The sequence below is a fragment of the Monopterus albus genome, unplaced genomic scaffold (assembly GCF_001952655.1).
Source record: "Monopterus albus unplaced genomic scaffold, M_albus_1.0 scaffold6.1, whole genome shotgun sequence".
Lineage (NCBI taxonomy): Eukaryota > Metazoa > Chordata > Actinopteri > Synbranchiformes > Synbranchidae > Monopterus > Monopterus albus.
In genome coordinates, this window is record NW_018127886.1 from 4,402,987 (window position 1) to 4,422,874 (window position 19,888).

Consider the following 19,888-nt stretch of genomic DNA (forward strand, 5'->3'; position numbering starts at 1 on the left):
GTACTCTGGCTTCCTCCCACAGTCCGAAGACATGCAGCTTAGGTTGAATAGAGACTCTAAATTGTGTGTGTGGTTGTTTGTCTATATGTCAGTCCAAATTATTGCCCCCTAGGAGTGAGTGTGAGTGTGTGTGGTTGTTTGTCTACATGTCAGCCCTGTGATAGACTAGCAACCTGTCCAGGGTGGACCCCGCCTCTTGCCCAGTGTCAGGTGGGATAGGTGCCAGCACCCTGTGACTTTATTTAGGAATGAAATGTATACATGATGGATGGATGACTGTATGGTTACAGCAAATGGAAAACTCCAAATGTCTTGTACAGTATTTTATAAGCAAGCATGATAGGTTTTATATCGCTGGAAACCATGAAATCTCACAGGAGATTAAAATAGTTTTTGACAGTCTGAGTAATGGTGTGCCATAAAATTTTATGGTTGACTACTTGGAGACAGTGCTGGTATCCTTTAATTTTGTATTGTACTAAAATAAAATAAAAAATCAAGATGAATTATCTTCCATTCTGAAGAGCTGCCTACATGTATGTATGTATGTTTGAAAAAGGCTTCTAGTATAACTACAATTAATACAGTGATAACAATAGCCAACTCAAAATGCGCTCCATTTCCTGGCAAAGGTGTAGTTGCTCTTCTGCTGGTTGCTTCTTGAAATCAGTGTTTCCCTATCAGTTCAGGGTAGACAGACTGTCTGGTAACAGCAGGTGATCATTATCTACCATCCTCAGCGGACAGACAAGCCTGCTCTTCATGTCTCATTGTATGTGGGTGGCATGCTGGGCCGTGATACCTGCCAGTGCTGGAAATACCCAAATATCACCAAATATCACGATGAGTTGATACAGTGAATAAAACTGAAAAAAGTGTTCAATGCATGTGAGTGTATGTGCGTGGGCATCCATATCGTTTCTTTTAGGCTACAGTTCACAAACATCTTATAAAAAAAAGCTATAAACAAAGTTTATGCTTGCACACGTAACCTAAAGTAAAAGATAAGGTTTGTTACTTTCATAATTTAACTGTTTGTTTTTGATATGTCCTCAAATATAGGCTGCTGTACCCCCAAATAAGTGGTTAAACTCTCTAACAGCACAATGAAATGCATACATTTCAGGGCTTATAACAAATAACTGGTCACAAAAAACTTTCAGGGCTTGTTTATCCACTGATTGAAGTTAATATTCACATAAGGAGTTTTTCTTGATGATCTTTCCTATGGTGGTAGCAAATCAAATTCCTAAAAACCCATTACTATACTGTAAACTGAACATAGCTGTCAGACAGTTGGTCAGAAGACTTTGATCTGTCTATGTTTCAGGTCAAATGTTCTAAAGCATTACCAACACCAAAACATTAAACACAGTGACCCAGGACTCATCTTTGATGTGTGCTTCAAATGGAACTGATCGCGCTAAAACGCAGTGTTGTGACCTTTGTTTCAACCTAAACAGGCTGAGCTGCAGCCACAAACAGTGGCAGAAGCAGTGTGAGAAACTCGGTGAGATGAAAGGGGGTAATAACAGCGTCGCTCTGTACCTGTGGGAGGAGTGTGTGCACCTGCGGACACAATCGTAGCGCTGCCTTGCTTGGCGGCAGATTGCAGCTTGTTCATCAGCAGGACACACAAGCGGAAGGCTGAGCCATGGATACAGAGGCAAAATCCCCCGCCGATCAGGGAGTGCGGCTCCTGGACATCAGCTCCAACCCACCCCCTCCTGCGCAGCGGCAAAACCCCCCGCCGATCAGGGAGTGCGGCTCCTGGACATCAGCTCCAACTCACCCCCTCCTGAGCCCCAAGGTGCGGAGGAGACAGGCCAGCTGGAGAAGCCGCCGTATTCATACGTGGCTCTTATCGCCATGGCTATAAAAGATAGCCAGCACAAGAGACAAACTCTGAGCGGAATATACGACTACATCATCTCCAAGTTCCCCTACTACGAGAAGAATAAAAAAGGATGGCAGAATAGTATAAGACACAATTTGTCCCTCAACGAATGTTTCGTCAAGATGCCCAGAGATGGCGGTGGGGACAGGAAGGGCAACTACTGGATGCTGGACCCCGCATTTGAGGACATGTTTGAGAAAGGGAACTACCGGCGGCGGAAGAGAGTTAGGAGACCCTACAGACCCCCGAGCGTGCCTTACTTGACCGGATCCCCCGTGGAATATCCCGAGCCCTTCTACCTGCAGTCTTATGTGAGCAGCTCCTGGGCTCCGTACCAGCCGACCGGGTACCCAGCACACCAGGTCATCACTGGGCATACAGGCAGCGTGTCCCCCAGCGGCCAGGTGAGCTCATACTGTCCTCCCACCCACTTCAACCACCCTCCCTACGGGGCTTACCACCACCACCCACCCGTGCTCGTACCCCACAACGGGTATACCTACGGCGGAGTGACCCAGCCGATGAGCCCCGACGGAGGCACCGTGTCTGTGGCATGCAGCTACCAGCAGTTCACCTCCTATGCAAGGCAAGCGGAGACGCAGCTCGCCCATTCATTTAACTAGTAGGGATTTGAGTTATTCTCAGCATGGACAGCTAGTTCACAGACTCTGAGTTCATCTGTTTAACCATTTCACTTCGGCTGTCCTTCTTTTGCCAGGAAAAGTTAATTGTTTGCTTGTTAGATAAAGTGTACTGTAAGATTGTTGACTGTTGATTCAATGTTAAATAAGCTTTTGGTGGACTCTTTTTGATAGGCTACAGTTTCAAATGGTAATGAATTACTGTCAGTCAGTAGGCTGATCACTGCATTTTGCTTTGAAATGGCACTGATAATGACAGTTGATTTAAGTTTGAGGCTTAGTTTATGCCTCTTTTGTTGGAGATTTGTTTCTGAAACCAAAGAAATAGCCTATAGCCTATGCGTTTTTTCCGCCTTATTATTGTTTGCTTTTTTATTGTTCAAATATTCCTAGCCCAGCCTATATATTTGCAACTGTATTATTTATTTCATTTCTCTCGTTTTATTCAAAGTTGCTATGCAACAGTTGGTGACTCTCAAGCACTGATCAGTTTTCTTAATCGATTATGAATGTTGATGTAAAATACTTTGTTCGTTAAAATAAAATGATATTTTTGCATTTTATTATCTTGTTGATTGACTCACTCATCTGCTATTACTTACGGCCATTATTATTATTATTATTACGTCATATACAAAAGATATGCCTTAACTCGTTAAGTTAAAGTTGTAGAGGTTGGTCTAATTGTGTAAGCTTCAATAATGATGCACAACTACGACAGTTATTGGCTTGATTAGTCTTGTCATGACATTTGGATATTTGGTGGAATGTAACCTAAGTAGGATACCATTTACACAAGTACTTTAGGCTACTGAAGTAATATTTTGAGGTAGGTTACTTGTACTTTTCTTGAGTTTTCTACTTTCTACTTTTACTCCACTATGAATATTTTAGTTGTATATTACACATTTATTTAATAACTTTAGTTAGGCCTACTACTTTTCAGATTCACATTATAAACTAAAATACAACGGATTATTACATTATGATGTATTATTGCTAGATAGATGCCCAGCAGAACTAAAAATAATCACACTTAGTGATTTTTGACACCTGAGGCTAATTGTAAACATGGTCCATTGAAGATTTTACTTTTCGTAGCCTCTGATGTTACAAATGCCTATTTTAAGGAGTTCTCCATACTATTATTTGAAAAAAAAAAAACCCAAGCCAACCGGTGGCTGAAGTGCATCAAATGTATTGTTTGTGGCGATTACTTCAAAATAAATCCCAATAGGCTATTAACACTAATACAGTTCATCCAACATTATATCGCAACTAAGCCTATAGGCTCACTGTCTATTTGTTTAAATATAGTTTCAGTTATAACTGCTACGTAAAACAACAAATGTGCAACGTGTGTGAGTGAACACTAAGGCTAACTACCTTTGTTATCACTTCCAAGTACCGGCAGTTTTATTTTATTTTATTTTATCTTTTTTTATCCTCTATCAACAGACATGACTTAAATGCACCATATCCTGTGCGAGGGCAGAACTTGTTCCCTCCCATGTTGCAACGCTATAATAGTCCCCTACTGCTACACTTTGCTGAGTGATCGTTTTTTATTTTAAACATTACAACTCAAAACACTCCAATTATGGCTAACTGTTTAGGTTTATGTTATAGGTTAAATATGTATGGTTTCAAGTGAGTGGTACAGTGGAAAAGAACACTTGCACAGATTTTCTTTTTTTTTTAGTTTTCATTAAAAATTTGTTCCGTCTCCAGTCGTTTACGCACGTTCCGTTTCCGTTACGGGGCGTGATCCATACTAAAGAATGGTATGTCGCGTGCCCCTAGCGCGTGTTTTGCTAAACGAATAGATAGTGTTATATTTTTCATGTTGTGTTACCTAATTTGGTTGTAATTTCACTGAAAATGGAGACTTTTAACCAACTTGTGCTAGAATATCCCGAGCTAATGTACGGTGGAGTCGGTGTTACAGCATTTCTCACCGGTGGAGCGCTAATATACAAAATTGCTACCAGGTAACATTAACTTGAAGGTTTTGCTTTTAGCTAGCTTTTAGATTCGCGGTAACGATATAACAAATTCACATACCGTGTTTAAAGTTTGCACTGGCTTTGTGTTGCTCAAGAAATAATGCAAGCATTTAATTAACATTAATGAAGTTGCTTGTACGCTAACTTTTCTAGCCGCGGTGCTAACTTGGCGTTAATTTTGATGCTAAATTGACATTTAGATTTTTTTTTCCGGATATTACTGTGCATCATTTATGTGAAATATTGATTCGACCTTATTGCTGTCAGGCTAACATGCATTACCACAAAAACGAATTCGCTTCTCAAACTCTTACACGCCGGGGACCTGGTAATCGATTGTCATGATCTTGGACCCTGTGCCCCCAATTACTCATTATGTAAGAGGAAACGTTCCACATTTATGATAGGTAATCCACTTCAGTGAGCCACGTGGTCTCGGCATCCCACTGTAGGAAACATTTGGATCTCAGCAATGCACCAGTAGGTTCGATTAATACTGCTGCATTGTGTTAAGTGCTCCACCTGTTACAGAAAGAAGCCAAGCCATGTGAATGTGAACTGCTGGTTCTGCAATGACAACACAGTGGTGCCTTATGGGAACAGGAACTGCTGGGATTGTCCCAACTGTGACCAGTATAATGGCTTCCAGGAGGTAAGTTGGACAAGAACATGACAGCTGTGAATTGTTTTCTTGGCACCTTAGTAAATTGCAGTGAATTCGTTTTTCTGTTTTGTTAGTGTTGTGACCTGTGTGTTTGTAATATTCTCCATTTTATTGATTTGTCTTGTTTTCAGAATGGAGATTACAACAAAATCATTCCAGCTCAGTACAAGGCACATCTAAACCATGGAGTGTCTGCAAGTCTTCTCTCATCTGAGACACCCAAGACACAGCAGTGGGTCAACTGCCAGATGCTGCTATGCAGGAGGTGTAATAACAACCAGTCTATTAAGATCAAGCAGTTGGCCTCATTTATCCCAAGGGATGATGTAGGTACCATACTTTGCTTTTTTCTATTCACTGTACTGCACCAGATATTGTTACAGCAATTCATCTTGAATGAATTGTTTGTATTGTAGGAGAACTACGATGAGGAAATTGAAGCCTACAAGCACCACCTGGAGCAGACCTATAAGTTATGCAGGCCATGTCAGACAGCAGTGGAGTATTACATCAAATATCAAAATCGGCAGCTACGTACGGTGCTCTTAAGTCATCAGCTTCGACACTCCAGGGACAAGAGCTTTGTGAAGGTCGGCACAAACCAAAGTTTAAAACCTCAGACACTTGACAAGCAGTCACTTTTAGTTTTTAGTTATTTGTATATTTACACAAAATTGTTCTTAGTGTTTTGTTATTGTTTATTCTGTTTTTAGTTTTGTGTCTACACTGTTATTACTTTTGTCATTACCTTATTATCTAGAGGGGACGCTTGGCAATTTTAATATTACATGCTTTGATTAGAGAGTTAAGTCATGTATGCAGTGGATATGGGTGTGATTTTCTTACCCTACTTAAGTAATAATTACAGCCCTGGAATATATACTTTTTAAAGCTCCCATTATATTTCTGAGTTTGTGTGTTGGTAGTCATTTAATTGATGTTCACACCCCCTGGTGTTGTATTTGGACAAAATGAAAAGATGAGTGCTTCATCCCACACAATTGTATATGGTTGATTGTTGTTATATGTCAAAAATGGTCTTACAATAGTATGCATTTACTTTTGTTGTGAAAATGTCCAGATTTCTAATGAAAACATGTCCTCTCTTCTGCAGAGCTCCCATTCTCCATCTTCTCCTGTTGGGGTCATACTGTTACGAGCCCTTGCCTTCCTGATTTGTGCTTTCCTAATTGGTACATCTTTCTGTGAATTACCAGATCAGTCTGCTTTGCCTAGGGCCTCACACACATTAAGTGGTGGTGTCACTCCTCTAAAGTCTAAACCCTACAATGAATCCACCCCCAAAAATGAAAGCAGTGGAGATGTGCCTGTGTGGCAGGGTCTGCTGGAGCTGCTCCCAGAAAAGGCCATAGAAAATGCCAAGCTGGTGTGGCAGCATGGAAGGGACAACCAGCTGAGTGTAGTCTCTGTTGGCCTGCTGACTTGTCTCACTGCTATCTTCTTAGCAGGACCTGTAAGGTAAGCAGTCACTGCATCTTTATCCTTTTGAAAGGTCGTTCATCCCAGATAAATTTGTTTTAAGAAAACACTATTGGTTCATGTGCTGCTACATTTTCAGGTTGAGGAGAATTGATGCTGTGGCCTCTGTCCTATGGTTCCTCATCTTGTGCCTCTACCTTGCTGAGAGCTACTTGACTGGTGGCTCAGGCTGGATGGTTACAGCCAGGCACAGTGCCGTTTCCCTCTGCTGCCTAGTCAGCTTTGCTGCGGCAGTGGCAATTCACAAACCACTGGGTCTACGAAGAGGCAGCTGTCGAAGGTCAGAATCTGAGCAGTAATGTTCACATTGTGTTTAAAACATTGTGAATTGTGCAAAGAGTCTTTTCTTCCATGTGATGGTTGAGTTCATTAGAACAAAATGCATTAGTGTGCATTCACTAAGTGCTGTTAGCTTTTCTTGTTTCTTGGAAAGTACCATTATTAATTTATTATAGAGTTTTCCACTCCTAACTCTTCTCTTTACAGCTGTGTGCTAATAATGTTGATGTTGTGGATGGGACTCTAAACTAACAGTATGCTCACACATACAGATTAAAAGTAGTTGGCTGTATCTGGGGTTCTGTATTTCTGGGGTTGTAAGCATATAATTCACATCCTCTGCTCCAACTGAACAGTTGCGTTCACATGTATCTTCTGTATGATGCACTGCTATGGATGTCTGTGATTTTGTTTTCACATGACAGTGAATACGTTTTTTTTGTTTGTTTGTTTGTTTTTTCTCCATTTTGTAAAAAATTCTCATGTAGTGGAGTGGGGTATGAAACAACCCTGTGCTTCGGTTTAAGCTGGAATCGATGATCATGATTAGCTCTCACCTGTCTGCTGCTCATACCTTATTAAATAAAGTTGAATGTTCTTCAACTTTATGCCATGTAGTGGAGCTGGGAGCTTTTTGAATTTGTCGAGCTCCATGGGGGCCCCGGGCTGTAAAGCCAGACTTCATTCACAGTGAATAGCATCTGTTGCTAGCCCAGCCTTTGGAATCTGTATGAGTGAACATGCTGTTAAAGCATAGGATTGTGCATGTGGCCCATGATAGGAGCATGGTGATTAAGGCATTTGCCTAATCACAGCAAACCTCCCCTTCAAGCACACATGTACTGGTATAAATTAGCAGTGTGTGTGTAATAAGCATTAGCAGTTAATGGTGCAGAGGTACACAAACCAACACTAATAAACTATTGTTGCCATCTCTTATTGAGAAGACCTAATGCAGATTGTCTTTCAGATTTGTATTTCTTAATCTTATAACAGTGTGATTGACCTTTAGAGTTAAAAAACAGAACCACCATAGTGGGATTTTAACTAGTACCGAAATAGAGAAAGAATGTTCCTGTGAATAATGTACCAGTGTTTGTAAGCTGAATGTCAATCTTGAAGATGTTTTACAACTGAGATCAATGAACTGATCTGTCCATGTGAATAGATTGCTTAATGTTATTTTTGGAGAGAATGAGTAGGTACTTGATTGATCCCACAGTGGGGAAATTTCTGAATGTGTTTTTCAGCTTAGGAAATACAGCTTCCCCGCCCCTCACCCGGCTATATGGTATATATTTTAAGGGTTGCTTAGATTTTTAACATATTGGTATGAGTCACAGGCTAATATTTTGAATAGACATTACTTCTCTGTGGCTCCTACACATAGTATCTGTTATTGTCACTTGCTAGCTGTCAGAGAGCTCCATTCACCATCTGAAACAGTAACAAAATAAAACTATTGTTGCGAACAAATTTGATTTACAACGTAAATGTGTAAATACTAAGTGGGCGCTGATTTTTTTAAAAATTTTTTATCTTGGTGAAATATTGGATTGCTGCTTCGTTTATAAGTCTGTTTGCCCCAGTGCAGCACTGAACCAGAATCAGTGATGCCCCCTCGCCCAGGGAATCTGAATGTTAGTTGATGCCATTGTGAAAAGGGCACATTGGTATAATTTCTCAACAGAGAATGGCCTAGGATCTGTTTTGAACCTACTATTTATAATGCGTCTAGAAAATCCTTTAGAAATGCAACATTGCAACTGATCAGTTCACAAGTCAGAGCTGGAGGAGTTTGCCATGTGTGATATTTGTGTTTTGCTGTTTGTATGGTGGAGAAGTTAAAGGATGGTAGTATGAACACTTGTTAATGTGCTGGTTGCTGTTTGAAAATCACTAGTTGAGTGCTTTTCCAGAAATTCTGTAAAAAATTTCAATTGCTTAGTTGTTTGCAGTTGTTCTCCGGTGCCCATGGGTGTGATCTTGTGCCCCTGTGATTTCCAATTGGATTATGCTTCAGTGTATTTTCCTGTCTTTAAAAGAAAAGTTTGCAGAAAGCCTATAATCCATGCAAAGTATTTTTGCTTCGCACCTATACTCAGCTTTGACTGTATACCTCATATGTGACATTGTTTTAGTCAATCTCTGCAGTACCAAAAGCAGATGCTTAAAAGTAGTGCTTCTGGTGGACTACCTAGCAGGTGCTTGCTTTGTTTTGCATTTGCAAAACAAATCAAGCTTTGAGGTAATCATTCCAGAGTTGTATTTTCTGGCAGCCTTGTTGCATCAGTGCAAACATTATGAAGTGTTCAATGCATATGGCATTGATGGCAGTCTTTCAGATGTCATGTAAGAGTGCAGGCAGCAAGCAAGCATCGATTTCATGAGACTTGATGTAGTTAAAGATTTTTATCTACCAGGATAAGCCACAGATCCTAGACACTTTACACTTGCCCAGGTGGCGTTATGTTTCATCCTAAGATTTTAATAGTTTTTAATAAGTCCCAGGTGAGATGTTGGACTGTTCTGTTTGAATAAAAATATTAATGTCTTTAGCATGTACCTAATTCTTCACTTGATACCTTCCATTAATATTGAACTTTACCAACAATGTAACATGTTGATATATTTAAAACACTGATGAACATACTAGTTGCATGTGTTAACATTTCACCTCTTGCCAATTTGTTTCCATTAATCTGTTTTGTTTTACTTTGTTGTAATGTACTCAGTAAGTGCTTTAGATTGTATTTGGTGGGTCTGCATGTTGTGCTGTCCTGTAGATGGAGTTATGTTCTCAAACCAGCACATTTGGTGCCGTGATGTCAAATTTTAAAGTTGTTTTTTTTTCTTTTGCAAAGGTGTTACGAGAAAGTATTGACGCTCTGTATAATGTTTTTTAGTACTCGTACAGTGTGAGTTTTGAAACTAGAAATTGATGTTTGCCTCTGAAAATATCAAATGCAAAGATTGCAGTGCTCTGTAGTCTATGGAACATCTCAGTAGTAACCTAGAGTTGCTTCCGTTTTTACCTGACATAAAATCATCATGTGAATCATCTGCATCTTGAACTCTTGACAAAGATGTTAATTTACCAAAATTAAAGCGTAAACGTATCCAGCCTAATGAAGGCATTAAAAGCAGTATACAGTGGAACCTTGGATTGCGAGTATAATTCGTTCCGGCAATGTGCTTGTAATCCAAAGTACTCAATATATCAAAGCAAATATCCCCATAAGAAATAATGGAAACACAGATGATTCGTTCCACAACCATTTATTCATATAAAAATGATGACAGTAATACAAAATACAATATAAATTAACCTGCACTTTACCTTTGAAAAGAACCACTTATTCATATAAAAAATAACAGTTTTGCTGCACCTAGCCCCGTTATTTCTTCTTTAATATAGTGCAAATTGTCGACGTAGACTTGTTATAAAATCTCGCGATGTCGGCCACTCGCATACCTCATTCATGCTTTTGGATAATTTCCTTTTTAACCACCACCGTAATCGTTTCCTCCTTACTGCCTTCCTTTTTCAACCTTTTTCTTCTTCTTCAACGGGTCCATTGTTGTAGTACAAATGACTATATGAGTGAGACCGGGAGACGATTATTGTACTCCCTATCCCACAGCGAGAAAGAGAGAGAACAGCCATCGGCTCAGTTGTGACCTGATGCGTACGTACTACTTGTATTACAAGACATCGCTCGTTTATCAAGTTAAAATTTTTACAAAATTTTTGCTCGTCTTGCCAAAAACGCAGACCAAGTTAGTCGCAATCCAAGGTTTTACTGTACTGGGAAAATAGCTGTGTGATGTTTCAGTTTTGATAGACTTGGGTTTGAGGCTAACACTGGTCTTTTCTGTGTGACTGTAAGAAAACATGTTTCAGTAAAATTTGTGTGTGTGTGAGAGAGAGATAAAACTTTAAATGTATTATCTTTACCATTTTTTACTGTGTGTGCTAGTAAGATTATGGTCTTTATAAACCTCCAGTGTTCTTGTTTGTTGTGCTATAATATATACATAATATCTAGCCTGAGTATGAGGCTATTTCTTTTTTTTTTTTCTTTTTTGAGAAATCCTTTATCTACCTGAAATTGTAAGACTGAACTTTATCCATGTCAAGCATTTAGCTGTTTAGTACCATTGTAACTGACACATTTTGTGGTGGTAAAGGTGATAACAACAGAAGGTTGTTTTTTTTTTTTACACTAATTTATTGCACTGTGTTATTATCCAGTATTTAGCTGAAATGTGTGCATTTTTAAATGTTTTGGTAATGTGTGTGTTGCAGAACTACTAAAAGACTGAACATTAAAAATAATGAAGTTAAACGCCAAATCTCTACTTTTACACAATTTAGGCAACATGCCATTTTAAACCTATAGTAGAAATAAGCTAAGGAATTCACAGCTTGATCAATTACTGTTATTTGAATATCCTGTAGCAGCCTCAGAAATGGAGCTCTGTCCATGCTGAAACGTTTCCTGCAACATACCCAAAGAAACATTGTTTTAGATGCTTAAATGCTGAAATTGGGTGTCTTGCTTTGAATGTCAGGCTCCAGTTTGAAGACTTTGTCGGAATGTTTGCTGTACATGGAATCCAATAAACAGCTGGTGAAAGGATACGCCTTCTGTTTTGTTTTCATCAACAGAAACACGTCTGGTCCACTTGAGTATTTTTTATTTATTTATTTTTTTCCTGTTTCTGAAATAGTAGGTTTATTGCACTGTATTAGTGTTAAAGAACAATGTCAGTGTGATGTTAGCCAGCAGTGCTGTAAGTTTTTCTAGAAATGCAAAGTTTGATTGCCACTGGCTAGATGATACTTTGATACATATGATGTAGTAGAAATGTAAGTTTAGCTGCATTGCTTAGCATTTCTGTAGTTGTATTTTCAGCTGCTGTGTTGTCCAGCAGCTGCAGCAACCTTTCAGTGACAGCCTTGCTTTAGACTGCTGCATAAATAAAATGTGTGAAATGGATGTCAGAGCTACATGGTACAAATCTTTGTTTTGTTTTTTTTGTGGCAGACTGACACAAATGGTGATAATGTCCAGAATGTTGTGTAGTGACATTGGTGTGGAACTTGTCAATCCCATTTGAAGGCTAATTTTTTTTTAACATAAAATCACAAATTGAAAGTTTAGTGCGCTTGCAACACTATTCATAATGTGCTTAGGGGCGTTTTTTTTTAACTAAATGTTTTTTTTTGTTGCATTTAAACATTTTGACAGTTTTGTTATAATTTTGACTTCAGGTAGTAGACCATTACGTTCCCCTTGTGTTGCAGATACCTTGCAGGAAACTCTACAGTTCCCCTCTTCAGCAGCCAGCCTCCTTTGCTTTCTCCTACCCTGGCAGACTCTTTTGTCCCCACCCCACCCCCCAACCTCTCCAAGCTCATCAATCGCCAAAAGAGTCCTTGCAAGTGCAGCGATTCCCCCTCCTCTCTGCCTGGGCGCCTCAGCAGAGCCCTCTGCCTTGGCACCATCCCTTCCTTCAAAAGGACAGGTAACATAAAATTAATTTCCTTCCATTTGAGTTGGCAGGTAGTGCAAATTTGTTTTTTCAAGTAAGCCTGTCACTACCTTGAACCTTAAGCTAATTCGGGGAGATTTCACCTAATTTCTACCTGCACTTCTTATTGCATTAGATGCTGACAGGTTTGATCTCAAGTTGCTTCTTGCAGTTTGCTGCCTTGCATACAGACAATTCATAATAAGATTCAGTAGCTTTATTTAGAGTTTCTATTGTCTAGAGGTCAAACTGTGAATCAAAGTCACTGTTTCTAACTGGCCTCACATCTCTGGCTTCTTTGTGGTGTTGTTCATTGGCTGACATACATGCTGATAGGTAGGTAGGGCTTTATTGATCCCACAACGGAGAAATTCCTGTGTTCCAGCAGCAACAAATCACCATAACAACAAACACCACACACATATCTTGAGACACAAATTCCAAAGTACCTAAAACCAAACAGAATATAGTATTTGAGAGACAATCAGGAGTAAGAATGATCCTCCCACAATTAATCCCTGAGAACAAATCAAAATACCTAAGAACAAGACAAAATATAGTATTCAAGACGTCAAGAAATCAAGGACAAGAATATTACTGATACCAATATATCTCATATTGGCAAATATGTCAGTCTGGCACATTTATTGGCTTAGCTCCATTTGTGAATATTTTATGAAGCAGCGCATTAATATGCACTTAACATTTATTTATGGAAGTAATATGATCCTACAGTCGATTGTCCAGTCACCTTGTTAACCTGAAGTTATCTACTGTTAGATTTATCAATCACAGTAACATTAGGTTTTATTTGAAAATGTGTTTTTAGCCATCTGCCTAATACAGTTTTAAGGAAAGCCTTGGTTCATGATGGAGGTGAATGGAATGATTGTACACTGTGATTATCTATTTTCAGATTCTGGTTATCTGTTTAGTGGAAGCAAACCAGCTTCACAATACAAAGACTCTCCGCCCTCAGGTATGAGAACTCCTGGTGATTTTGTGATGTCCACTCAACTTTGTATTTTAAATAGTTCCTAACCTTTTCACAGCTTTGACACTTTTTGCTGGTGTTTTTGACACAGACTATTTTTCACTGAAGTCTGGGAGCCATCAGTCATCCCCAAGCCCCTCTCCAACCCCATCAGTAGCTGGGTCAGTTACTTCCAGTTTAGGTTCTGCCAGACAACGCCGCCCCCTCATCAGTCCTGCACGCCTCAACATCTGTAGCCTGAAACTACAGCTTTTCTCAGCCGAGCGAGAACCGAAGCGCTCGGCCCCACTCGTGTCTTCATTATACTCCACCGTGGATTCATCGGCTCCCGTTTACAGTGGCTCCTTTTCACCTGATGTATCACCTTTCCAAAGCCAGAATGGTAAGTACACCTAAGGTTAAACTGTTATTAGCAAAATGGTTTAAATTTTACCTGAGTGTCCTTTTTGATGCCATAATATGAAAGATTTCATAATCATTCATGCTTGCATTGTTTTAGTGGTATGGTGGTATAGTTTATCTGGTTCTGTTGTTTTGCAGATTTGAGCTTGAGTGACAACAGTGTAATTGATAAGGAAGAGATAAGTGAGAGAGGGAGCTCTTCAGGGTCCTCTGCATGCCTGGTGGACACTACGACACAGGGGCCAGAGAACACTCCTCCTCCAAAAGGTAAGTAGTGATTGAAAAAATGGTGGGGAGATGGAAGCACTGCCCACAGCCTGCCAGAAATCACATTTAGTTTTGGTCTCATGCCTATTGTCTAACGGGGAACCAGAACTGTCTTGGGCTTTCTTAAATATAATTGTAATATTTGTAATGTTTTTCTTTACTTTTTTAAGGGTAGGGTCAAATTTTTTCCCAAGTCTCTCTTAAAACAGTACTTATTGCTTACTTGCTCATATGTGCATTGAAAACATTGATGACTATTACTGTCCCTTCTGTCCATACTGGCTGCAGAACAATTCCCTCTTAAAGCTATCTCAATGAAACCAATAGGGGACGAAACACTAGCGTTTCCACTGTCTGAACCTAATGAGCCTTACACCCTGTGCTTCCCTGGCATAACCTCAAGGGTTGATCTGGTCTCTGTTTGGAGGATGTGAAGGATCACTCCATACCACATCAAGTAGCTAGCAATGAAGACTGTATGAGCAGTTTATCAAAAAGCTGTTGAACAAGCAATGTGATGTCATTGTGATCAGCTCGCTGAAGTCCCCCACCTCTGAATTAACAAGTGAAGTCCTCGATCATTGAACCAATCACTGGTGCAAAGCTGTTGCCCACAATTGGTGCTGAAATGTAGCTGCTGGTTCGCACCTCCAAAGTGGGTCGAGGGTAGCGAAAACAAATACAGAACCTGCAATGAGTGTTACATACCTCAGCATGTTTTGGTAGGTTCCTCTGGTGGAAAAGCCCTCTATGGAACCCCTGAACAATCCTGGTGGGAATAATTGTAGTTACTTTTTGCATTCCTTTGCAATAAGATTAGGCTTCCTGATCCACAGGAACAGTTAATGTCCAGTCATTTTGCCAGTTTAGGGCAACTCAGCAGGTACTACAGAGAGGAAAGATGACGTGACTAACTAGTGTGTTGGTACCACTATGTGCAGTGTGACTAATTTGCTTTGTCTGTGACATCTTCAGGTTTCATGAAGCAACTTATCTTACCAGGGCTTTTAATAGCGAGCCTGACTGCCAACCTGCTGTTCGCCTGCCTCTGTATGTACTACTACTGGAGATGAACTGCTAACAGGTCTGCTGCTGCAGAGTGAGCCAGCCTCTGTCCCTTGACAGCCCTGTCTTGTCTGTAGACCTGCACATCCTTCATAAATGCCAGGAAACATATTTCTGGCAGTTGTTTAGAGGTGCTTAGTAAAACTACAGATGTCATTGATTGGGTCTTCAACAGTGTACCAACAGCAAGTTAGGGGAAAAAATGTTGGGTGAGATCAAATGCTGTTTAAAAATATTTTGCCTTTTGTGATCTGGCCTCATTTATCTTTTGGTTTGTCACTGCTCCTTGTCACATGGACACAGGTATATGTGTGACTCAATCTAAACGCTCAGTTCTTGCCCTGATACTTGATGGGTTTTTACAACCCATGCTGTGAAATGTGCAATAAACATGTACTGTTTAGTTGATGCTGCTTGGACACTAGAGGGTCGTGGCTTACCTACTTACCATAAATTCTCATACAAAAGCCGGTGTCAAAATAGTAGAGTCTCAGATGGTATCAGGGGAGTAGCAGCACAAGGAAATAAAGGCAGTTGGTCGGTAATAAAGGCCAAGCAAAATAAACACTTTGAGGGGCTTGCCTCTGCAGCTCGCATGGTGAATTCAGTCTGATTACCACACATGCTACTGAGAACTGTTTCAAACTTAACAAACAATGGTTTCATAGTCTAATTGTAGTCGTTTCTTCTTTGGTGTACTCCTGATCAATGTTAAACTACTGTTGTAAAACACTACACTTCCTGGTTTCTTCCCCACATCCCGCACCCCCACATTATCAGCGTGGCATGTCTCTTACTGTACTAATGTGGAAATGGACATTATACTGAACGTATTAAGATGAGGTAAATATTGAACAGGCTTTGAGATTGGTCTGGTTCTCTCTGCCACTGAGGTGGTTTGAAACAAAAGCCCTGGCCACTATTTGAGAGTTTCCGCTATGCTTACCTCTCCCAAATGAATAACGTTTCTGGTACTCAGACAGGTAAACAGTGAAAGGCAGTAAGCAGCATGGTGTGTTTGTGGTTTACTGGTATGGTTCTACTTTTTTTTTTTTTTAAGTGTGTACAGATTTTTATTTTTGTAGTGTGATAACTAAGGAGGAGTGTTGTGCCAAACTCTGTCCTGGTGTGCTATTTTGTTACAGAGTTGACACTTGACATTTTTGATGTCCTGGCCATTTATTTATATCTTATACCAAAGTGTCGCATGTCATTTACTACAGAAACATTTCTCTTTCTTCAAACCGTTTTGTTTTGTGATATCTCTTAGTGTTATCCTGTTTATGGCTATTAGTAATGTGTAAAATCCCCAAAGTCAAGTGCAATATAAAAAAAAGTTTTCAATTTATAAAGAGAGACCATGACGTTTCCATAAACAAGGCACAGAGTTTCATGTAGGACTTAAATGAGCTATAAAATAATGTGTAAAGGACATTTCTTACAACTTCAAATGCTACATGTTTGAAATATTTTTGCACTTGTTCTTTCCAGGTTTTGTGTTTGGTTTGGTTCAGTTGTATTTTTAGTATGTTAGATGAAATTTGTTGTACTTGAGATGAAGAGCACAGATGTTTGTGTGGATGTTGAATATGTTGACGTGAAGTTGTCCAATTGGATGCCTGTATAAACAGGTTACAGTTAGCTTGTGTGTTTGAATGAGCATGCATTTTATTTTTGAGAGGAATGTTTTGTTCTCTGCTAATTTGAATCTGTGGAAATTAACAATATTATAATGAATAGTAATGTTTTGTTTTAAGCTGCTGTAACCTTTGATACAGACTTGTGCATTTGTACTTGATGTGCAACCTGGCAAATGTTGATTATCTGATGAACTCATTAATTGAAAATTTTCAATGTTTTCTTTCAGTCATGCTGAATTTTCCTGAAAAGAGAAACCTCATTTTTCATTTAAAAGAAACTTATTTTTGAAATTGTTTTTATGGTGTAACTAAAGTTTATTGTGGTTTTTTCCCCCACATTAAATTATATTAAATCAAAATTGTTAATTTCAGACACTTTGACAAGAAGTGTGACTCTTTAAAATATGAAGGTGTGCCCTGTAAAAATTTTACCTATGGTTCTTACTCCACTACATTGCAATGCAAATGTTTGTCTGCAAAAGCTTTTTTGTGTGTGACTGTAAGGAACAACATTGACTTGTTGCATCTGGACCAATATCTTTTGAATAAAAAGGGTTTTTCTATTTATTTTTGAGTTTTCAGTATCTGCTCTGTCCAGGTACAAAAATTTGTTTTGAGGTGCTAAGTGTGAACTTGGTAGATGCTCTGCAGGCTTGGCTAAACACGCCCCCTTCTGGCACCAACAGCACATTGAATCATAAATCATCTTCAGTGAACATTTCAGTCTGATGGCCGGCCTAGTAAATTGAATGTTTTCCTCACTGAGTTTTCATTGAAAGCTTCAGAAAGACACTGATGACAGAGGGAGCAACTATACAGTATACTCGTATGAGAAGTACCCACACCTTTGCAGAGGGAAAAGAAGCAAATACAAGCCCCGCAGCAAACACATTAAAAATAAGCATTTCTTCAAATGTTAATGTATTGTTGCTTTTAGTTTATGAACTTAGATGTTAACTAATTATGGCATGCATATAAAACTGCAGGTCTGCTGGGCAGAAATTCAAAGATAAACCATATGAGTGAAAAGGAGTTACAGGAAGGTTTAGCTGACACAGGTGCACTGTTCACTGTGCTGCGTTCCTGTATGAACAGGGACTTTTACCTTCAGAGGGGAGTTTTTCATACCATTATTAACCACATTACTCTTTTCAAATGAAGAAGGCCCAAGCCCAACCTTCAGCCTTGGTTGAATGATAGCGCTGAGGGAACAAAAAAGGGAAGCTGTGAATCTGGAAGAAGAATAAAATGGCCTACAAATCTTGATTTTTTACCAGTAATATCCTAGAGTGAATTTGTGTGATATATACTTGCTGTACACCGAGGATCCTTGTGAATAAGCATTTTGGCTGTTGTTTTAAATCTGTGTCTTTTTAGGACTAGTTCCTGTGAAAGGAAGTCCTGCCCTCTACATCGTCTTAAGTTTTTTGCACATTAATTAGTGGCGCTACCAGTCTTTAAAACAAAGTCTGCAACCATATTAGTAACTCTGTGAGGCTGAATTTAGGTAGCAGGGTCAGAACAGTGCTTGTCCAGGAAGTTAAGACCCCGTCTTCTTATTCCCCCCAACAGAGCTGCGGCTAAACCCACAAACAGTAAACAGGTCTCACATCTGAACACGACCAAACTGTTAGTATGTGTTCTCTCACTGTCAGAGTAAATCTATTGTCGTAAATATTTGGTGTTTTCTTGCACTGAAGCTAATGATTCTGGTGATGGCTGCATATATGTGTAGTTTTAAATAACAAGCTGTTATTGTAACTGATTTCTTTAACCTACTACAGGTATACTTGCAGTTTCATTTAAATCCCAGCACAGTGCAAAACTCTATAACCCTTATGCATACAGTATTACATGGAGTCCTAGCTTGAGTTCCAAAACAGCAGTTAAAGCAGTTATAATTCTTGTTAGACACAGCTTAAACAAGGTTCAACTCTGTACCTTGTTTACTGACAGGTTCTTGGTTTTTCTTTTTTGGTTTACAGTTCAAAATAGTTCACCGAGTGATCAAGGACAGGGGGGGGGGTGTTAGGTTCATATTTTCAGTCTGCAGCTCTGGCCAAAAGTTTCTCTTCTGCACAGTCACTTCCTGTTTTCACCAGCTGGTCTGAAGTGCACTCATAAACACATCTTGTGTTTTGCAGAATACTTGAAAGAAGCCTGCCTGATCTCATGTGCTCATGGTAGTAGCCTCTAAGACATGATACAACAGGAAACCAATCTTTTCTCAGGTACTAGGCCACCAAAACTCAAAGTACACATGTAGGATTAACACCTGCAAACCAAACTGACAAATAAACTTAACTGAATTCTTGCAATGTCTTACAAAGGCATGGAGTGGCATAAATATCACAATAAAAAATAACGTACTTTGTGCATGAAATAAATAGGTGTATTGTCATGCTGAAGATGTTGGCCCCTCGGTTTCCCCTTTCTGCTGTACTACTACTGTGGTTTATGTCCCACTTCTATGAGAGCGGTGTCATTGTTCATTACCTGCTGCGCAACCAAAATTGACAATGGTCTTTTGGTTACCATGTGGAAATATGAAAAAGGAAGGCAAGTTTCCCATTGGAGACTTTCAGTTTCATAAAAGACATCCATGTGAAAACTCTAACAAAATAAACTTCACTGTGGGTCATTTTGAACATTAGGGATCATCTGAAGACAACACAATATTTAGGAAACAATTTCATTTTTCACAAAAGTGTATTTGTTTTTACATGATTATTTATTTACATTTTGGAATTTACAAACTCATACACAGACCTGAATTTAACCAAAAGTCATTTGTCAAATTGTCACTGTCAATAAAATCTATAATTTTTCATTACTAAAAGCTTCTCCCTCAGTAACAAGAGGTTTGTTTGTTCACAGCCGTGTTACACAGGGCTGGACTTTCTTAAGTCACACTGTAGTTACCTGGAAATGTACTTAATCTGTTGTAGACTTCTGTTTTATTTAGGGTCACAGTGTTTTAGACATGTGAAACCTG

The 19,888-nt window shown here is 39.3% G+C and overlaps 2 protein-coding genes across 2 annotated transcripts; both read left to right on the forward strand.

The window, feature by feature from the left end:
* Window positions 1-1,534: 1,534 nt before the first annotated feature.
* On the forward strand, window positions 1,535-2,932 carry foxl2l (forkhead box L2-like). The gene is made up of 2 exons (XM_020619850.1): window positions 1,535-1,687; window positions 1,759-2,932. Exons 1-2 carry the CDS (start codon window positions 1,655-1,657, stop codon window positions 2,518-2,520), a joined length of 795 nt encoding a protein of 264 aa, XP_020475506.1. The 5' UTR covers window positions 1,535-1,654; the 3' UTR covers window positions 2,521-2,932.
* A 1,327-nt stretch (window positions 2,933-4,259) lies between these two features.
* On the forward strand, window positions 4,260-17,438 carry tmem201 (transmembrane protein 201). The gene is made up of 11 exons (XM_020618941.1): window positions 4,260-4,529; window positions 5,076-5,196; window positions 5,340-5,534; window positions 5,625-5,798; window positions 6,323-6,687; window positions 6,788-6,988; window positions 12,299-12,519; window positions 13,442-13,504; window positions 13,611-13,901; window positions 14,060-14,188; window positions 15,164-17,438. The coding sequence occupies exons 1-11, from the start codon at window positions 4,420-4,422 to the stop codon at window positions 15,259-15,261; spliced, it is 1,968 nt and encodes a 655-aa protein (XP_020474597.1). The 5' UTR covers window positions 4,260-4,419; the 3' UTR covers window positions 15,262-17,438.
* The last annotated feature ends 2,450 nt before the right edge of the window (window positions 17,439-19,888 follow it).

Excerpts from the sequence above, each read along its gene's own strand:
- foxl2l (XM_020619850.1), top strand. The coding sequence starts at position 1,655 with ATGGATACAGAGGCAAAATCCCCCGCCGATCAG. Across the intron at positions 1,688-1,758 it reads CAAAATCCCCCGCCGATCAG|GGAGTGCGGCTCCTGGACAT; the intron begins GGAGTGCGGCTC and ends CCCGCCGATCAG.
- tmem201 (XM_020618941.1), top strand. The coding sequence starts at position 4,420 with ATGGAGACTTTTAACCAACTTGTGCTAGAATATCCCGAGCTAATGTAC. Across the intron at positions 6,989-12,298 it reads CGAAGAGGCAGCTGTCGAAG|ATACCTTGCAGGAAACTCTA; the intron begins GTCAGAATCTGA and ends CTTGTGTTGCAG. Across the intron at positions 12,520-13,441 it reads CCCTTCCTTCAAAAGGACAG|ATTCTGGTTATCTGTTTAGT; the intron begins GTAACATAAAAT and ends ATCTATTTTCAG.